The 6,000-nt window shown below is 39.9% G+C and overlaps 1 protein-coding gene across 1 annotated transcript in view; it reads right to left on the bottom strand.

Annotated features, from left to right (window-relative positions):
* The window catches only part of mal2 (mal, T cell differentiation protein 2), a 44,963-nt gene extending 39,194 nt beyond the window's left edge, over positions 1–5,769 (bottom strand). Inside the window, exons 1-2 of the mRNA XM_059567338.1 lie at positions 5,600–5,769; positions 4,994–5,164 (exon numbers count right to left, since the gene is read on the bottom strand). Of these exons, the coding sequence (XP_059423321.1) occupies positions 4,994–5,164; positions 5,600–5,719 (291 nt within the window). The 5' untranslated portion in view covers positions 5,720–5,769. The remainder of the gene's footprint in view (positions 1–4,993; positions 5,165–5,599) is intronic.
* Positions 5,770–6,000: the final 231 nt, after the last annotated feature.

Here is a 6,000-nt window from a genome sequence, read left to right on the forward strand (position 1 = left end):
TCTCCGTGGTGCCACTGTATTCACCAAGTTGGACCTCCGCAGCGCGTATAACCTCATCCGGATATGTGAGGGGGACGAGTGGAAGACCGCCTTCATCACCCCTACCGGCCATTACGAGTACTGCGTCATAACATATGGATAACATACGGAGAGGAAGGTCCAGGAGATCGGACGCTTCCTCCGTACCTTCTGTCACGGCCACCAGAACTCCTGGAACCAGTTCCTGGGGTGGGCCGAGTACACACAGAACTCCCTCCGTCAACCCACCACCGGACTCACACCCTTCCAGTGCATACTCGGCTACCAGCCACCTCTATTCCCCTGGTCTGGAGAGCCCTCGGATGCAACGACATCTTGGATCCCTCCTTACTGGAAACCTTCCATGCCAGTCACCCCAACCGACCAGCTCCCAGGGGAAGAGGACGCCCACCACGTTGTCGGGGTCCCCGGCCCTCAGGAGCGGGCCCTGGGGAGGGGGGTACTGTTACAAACCCCCCAGGTTCCACCTCCACACAATCACAGCGCACACCCTCACCTGAATATTAGTCATCACCACCTGCTCCTCATCACCCACACTGAACATGGTTTCAAGTCCGTTATTTCTATGTTTTACTGTAGTGTGTCAGTAGGAAATATCAGTGTACATTTCCAAATATTCATTTTGCAATTAATTGTAATACAGCCAGTGCTCCACACAGAGATCTGATCTCATCATGATCCAGTCTGTCTGGAATTACATGAAGAAACAGAACAAACTAAGACAGACTAAATTTGGCGCCTAAACTATGGAATAACCTACCTAACATTGTTCTGGAGGCAGACACAGTCTTGCAGTTTAAATCTAGATTAAAGACCCATCTCTTTAACCTGGCTTACACATAACATACTAATATGCTTTTAATATCCAAATCCGTTAAAGGATTTTTTGGCTGCATTAATTAGGTAAACCGGAACCGGGAACACTTCCCATACCACCCGATGTACTTGCTACATCATTAGAAGAATGGCATCTACGCTAATATTAGTCTGTTTCTCTCTTATTCCGAGGTCACCGTAGCCACCAGATCCAGTCTGTATCCAGATCAGAGGGTCACTGCAGTCACCCGGATCTAGTACGTATCCAGACCAGATGGTGGATCAGCAACCAGAAAGGACTTCTACATCCCTGAAAGACAGCGGAGACCAGGACAACTAGAGCCCCAGATACAGATCCCCTGTAAAGACCTTGTCTCAGATGACCACCAGGACAAGACCACAGGAAACAGATGATTCTTCTGCACAATCTGACTTTGCTGCAGCCTGGAATTGAACTACTGGTTTCGTCTGGTCAGAGGAGAACTGGCCCCCCAACTGAGCCTGGTTTCTCCCAAGGTTTTTTTTCTCCATTCTGTCACCGATGGAGTTTCGGTTCCTTGCCGCTGTCGCCCCTGGCTTACTTAGTTGAGGTCACTTCATCTACAGTGATATCATTGACTTGATTGCAAATAAATGCACAGACACTATTTAAACTGAACAGAGATGACATCACTGAATTCAATGATGAACTGCCTTTAACTGTCATTTTGCATTATTGACATTTTTGCATTATGTTTTCCTAATGAATGTTGTTCAGTTGCTTTGACGCAATGTATTTTGTTTAAAGCGCTATATAAATAAAGATGACTTGACTTGACTAAATCCAGAAGAACTGTGGCAACGTCACCCAAGATGCTTAAAGAGACCAACCTGCAAGCTACAGTACTGTCAAAAGTTTTAGGAATTTGTGTAAAAATGCTGTAAAATGAGGATGTTGTATGAAATAATGTCATATTTTCTTTGTCAGTTAACTTATATTAACTAAATTAAATCCAACATTTGACTTGACCATCTTTTGTGACAGCGAGCAGCTTGTGCATAGGTTTCAGGTAGCTTTGCAGGTGGTTTCTTGAAGCATCTTGGATACATTGCCACATTTCTTCTGGATTTAGCCAGTATCAGTTTGTTCTGTTTCTTACATTTACATTTATTCATTTAGCAGACGCTTTTATCCAAATCAGAGCAATCAAAAACAACAAAAAGAGCAATGATATATAAGTGCTATAACAAGTCTCAGTTAGGTTAACACAGTACATGTAGCATGGGCTTTTACAACCCGAATTCCGGAAAAGTTGGGACGTTTTTTAAATTTTAATAAAATGAAAACTAAAAGACTTTCAAATCACATGAGCCAATATTTTATTCACAATAGAACATAGATAACATAGCAAATGTTTAAACTGAGAAAGTTTACAATTTTATGCACAAAATGAGCTCATTTCAATTTTGATTTCTGCTACAGGTCTCAAAATAGTTGGGACGGGGCATGTTTACCATGGTGTAGCATCTCCTTTTCAAGACATCTGGGCATTGAGGCTATGAGTTGCTGGAGTTTTGCTGTTGGAATTTGGTCCCATTCTTGCCTTACATAGATTTCCAGCTGCTGAAGAGTTCGTGGTCGTCTTTGACGTATTTTTCGTTTAATGATGCGCCAAATGTTCTCTATAGGTGAAAGATCTGGACTGCAGGCAGGCCAGGTTAGCACCCGGACTCTTCTACGACGAAGCCATGCTGTTGTTATAGCTGCAGTATGTGGTTTTGCATTGTCCTGCTGAAATAAACAAGGCCTTCCCTGAAATAGACGTTGTTTGGAGGGAAGCATATGTTGCTCTAAAACCTTTATATACCTTTCAGCATTCACAGAGCCTTCCAAAACATGCAAGCTGCCCATACCGTATGCACTTATGCACCCCCATACCATCAGAGATGCTGGCTTTTGAACTGAACGCTGATAACATGCTGGAAGGTCTCCCTCCTCTTTAGCCCGGAGGACACGGCGTCCGTGATTTCCAACAAGAATGTCAAATTTGGACTCGTCTGACCATAAAACACTATTCCACTTTGAAATTCACAATTTTAAATGAGCCTTGGCCCACAGGACACGACGGCGCTTCTGGACCATGTTCACATATGGCTTCCTTTTTGCATGATATAGCTTTAGTTGGCATCTGCTGATGGCACGGCGGATTGTGTTTACCGACAGTGGTTTCTGAAAGTATTCCTGGGCCCATTTAGTAATGTCATTGACACAATCATGCCGATGAGTGATGCAGTGTCGTCTGAGAGCCCGAAGACCACGGGCATCCAATAAAGGTCTCCGGCCTTGTCCCTTACGCACAGAGATTTCTCCAGTTTCTCTGAATCTTTGATGATGCTATGCACTGTAGATGATGAGATTTGCAAAGCCTTTGCAATTTGACATTGAGGAACATTGTTTTTAAAGTTTTCCACAATTTTTTTACGCAGTCTTTCACAGATTGGAGAGCCTCTGCCCATCTTTACTTCTGAGAGACTCTGCTTCTCTAAGACAAAGCTTTTATAGCTAATCATGTTACAGACCTGATATCAATTAACTTAATTAATCACTAGATGTTCTCCCAGCTGAATCTTTTCAAAACTGCTTGCTTTTTTAGCCATTTGTTGCCCGTGCCAACTTTTTTGAGACCTGTAGCAGGCATTAAATTTTAAATGAGCTAATTAAGTGGATAAAAGTGTAAAATTTCTCAGTTTAAGCATTTGCTACGTTATCTATGTTCTATTGTGAATAAAATACTGGCTCATGTGATTTGAAATTCCTTTAGTTTTCATTTTATTAAAATTTAAAAAACGTCCCAACTTTTCCGGAATTCGGGTTGTAAATAATATAATAAATAAAAAGAAAACGGAATAAAAAAAGAATAGAGCAAGCTAGTTTTAGAGGTCTTTACACACACACACACACACACTCATTCACAATTGCATAATAAATGAAAAGAAAATAGAATACAAAAAGATTAGAAAGGTAGTTAGATTTTTTTTTAAGAATAGAATTAGAATAGTGAGTGTTAAAGTTAGAGGGTCAAATAAAGATGGAAGAGATGGGTTTTAAGCCGATTCTTGAAGATGGCTAAGGACTCAGCTGCTCTGATTGAGTTGGGGAGGTAATTCCCCCAGGAGGGAACATTTAATTTAAAAGTCCGTAAAAGTGACTTTGTGCTTCTTTGGGATGGCACAATCAAGCAACGTTCATTTGCAAAACGCAAGTTACTAGAGGGCACATAAGTCTGAAGTAACAAATTTAGGTAAATGGGTGCAGAGCCAGTGGTAGTTTTGTAGGCAAACATCAATGCCTTGAATTTTATGCGAGCAGCTATTGGAAGCCAGTGCAAATTGATAAACAGAGGAGTGACGTGTATTCTTTCTTTCGTGTATTTGTTTCTTCATGTCATTCCAGACAGACTGGATGATGATGAAATCAGATTTCTGTGTGGCTGCTGTCAGACTCCTTGTGCAAACAAAAATCTTACTGGATCATTACAATGCAAAATGAATGTTTGGAAATGTAAACTGATATTTTCTACTTACAAACCACAGCCAAAGATAGAAATAACTTAAAACCATTTTTAGATGGTGAAAATACTGGTGTTCTAATAAGTTTGGCTAATATGTTAGACATTGCAATTCATGTAATGGATTCAAAATGGATTTTCATATTTTCTTGATCTTGGACAGAATCAGGATCTATAAGAATACATTATGTACATAAATGCAATTTAAAAAAAGAAAAGAAAAAATAAACAATACAGGCATAGTAAAAGGTATAGTTTTGAATATGGATTAAAGTGACCTTCATATTACAAAAATAAAGATCTGTTAATTTTAATAATAATGAACTCATGGGATATAAAATGATCTCGAACAAATGCAAATCCTCCAACCTATCTAAAAATTTAACTTTCAGAATTGTATTGCATGCACTGGTATTTCCTGTTTTACCAACCCTGTGACCTTGAGCCAGGTGCTTAACCCTAAACTGTTCTTGGAAGACTGCCCTGGCAGTTAGCGTTCAATAATCTACACTAAAGTGTCCACTCTATGAATGTGTTATGTGTTAAAATTATTCTTTGCAATGTGCATTTGTTAAGCCATATACACTCACCATGAAATTCCAATCAGTGTTAATCTTGTCAGCCAGGCCCAGCAGAAACAGGGCAAGGTATAGAGATGAACAGATGAACATGGTTACTGAGACAAACATCACCCATCCTTGCAACAATGGCACGGACACATTCGTTGACGCTACTAATATCCACACCAACCCTCCAAACACCTGATTGAAAAATAGTGTATATATATGAAGCCACTGCATTTTATATAGCATATTAAAAATAAGTAAGACTCAAAGATGAACAATTACTAGATATGTTCAATATTATCATGGGATAAAATCATTGTTTACTTGTCCTAATGCAACCTGCAACCCATTAAAAACACCACAGTTTGCTGACAGTTAAGACAGGTTTTCTTAATTCAAAGACTTCAAAATGTGTTATGATTAGTGTGTACGAGCATAATAAACTTAAAACTACTATATGCTTTCAGAGTATTAAGTATAAATCATATACTTGTAGCCTTATAATTATGACTTACACATGAAATCAAGGTTTAGGCTACTGTACTGCCATAATCCAACAAATGATACATCTTTGTGAATTAGAGATTTAACCCATAAAGCCTTGAAAAAGTTATAAACAATAACACTTACAATTTCCAAACAAATCAGGGCCCCTGAATATGTCCTGAATATTTCCATTCCAAGGGGTAGGGAAATAGTCGGTGCTGGAAAGGAGGTAGTGGCCGGGTTCGGTGTTTCCGCCATCCTCATTCAACTTGACAAATACAGGTTAAACAAAGGACTAATGCATGGGAGAATCCTGCTTGAGTCATGTATCAGGAACAGGTCTGACAGGTTTGTGGCCACTCCCATCTTGTTAGGTCGTTACCGCTCCCACAGTTGATCCAAACAACAGTGTCTGAGGGCATGCAGACTCAATTACTCTGAATTTTACAGGCTTTATTATTTCAAATGTGCCACAGTTTTTAGTTAAGTTTTAAGTTAACCTTTGTCCACAGTATGATTTTTTTTCTTCTGTTTGGCCATGCACA

This window comes from Carassius carassius, chromosome 15 (assembly GCF_963082965.1).
Source record: "Carassius carassius chromosome 15, fCarCar2.1, whole genome shotgun sequence".
NCBI lineage: Eukaryota > Metazoa > Chordata > Actinopteri > Cypriniformes > Cyprinidae > Carassius > Carassius carassius.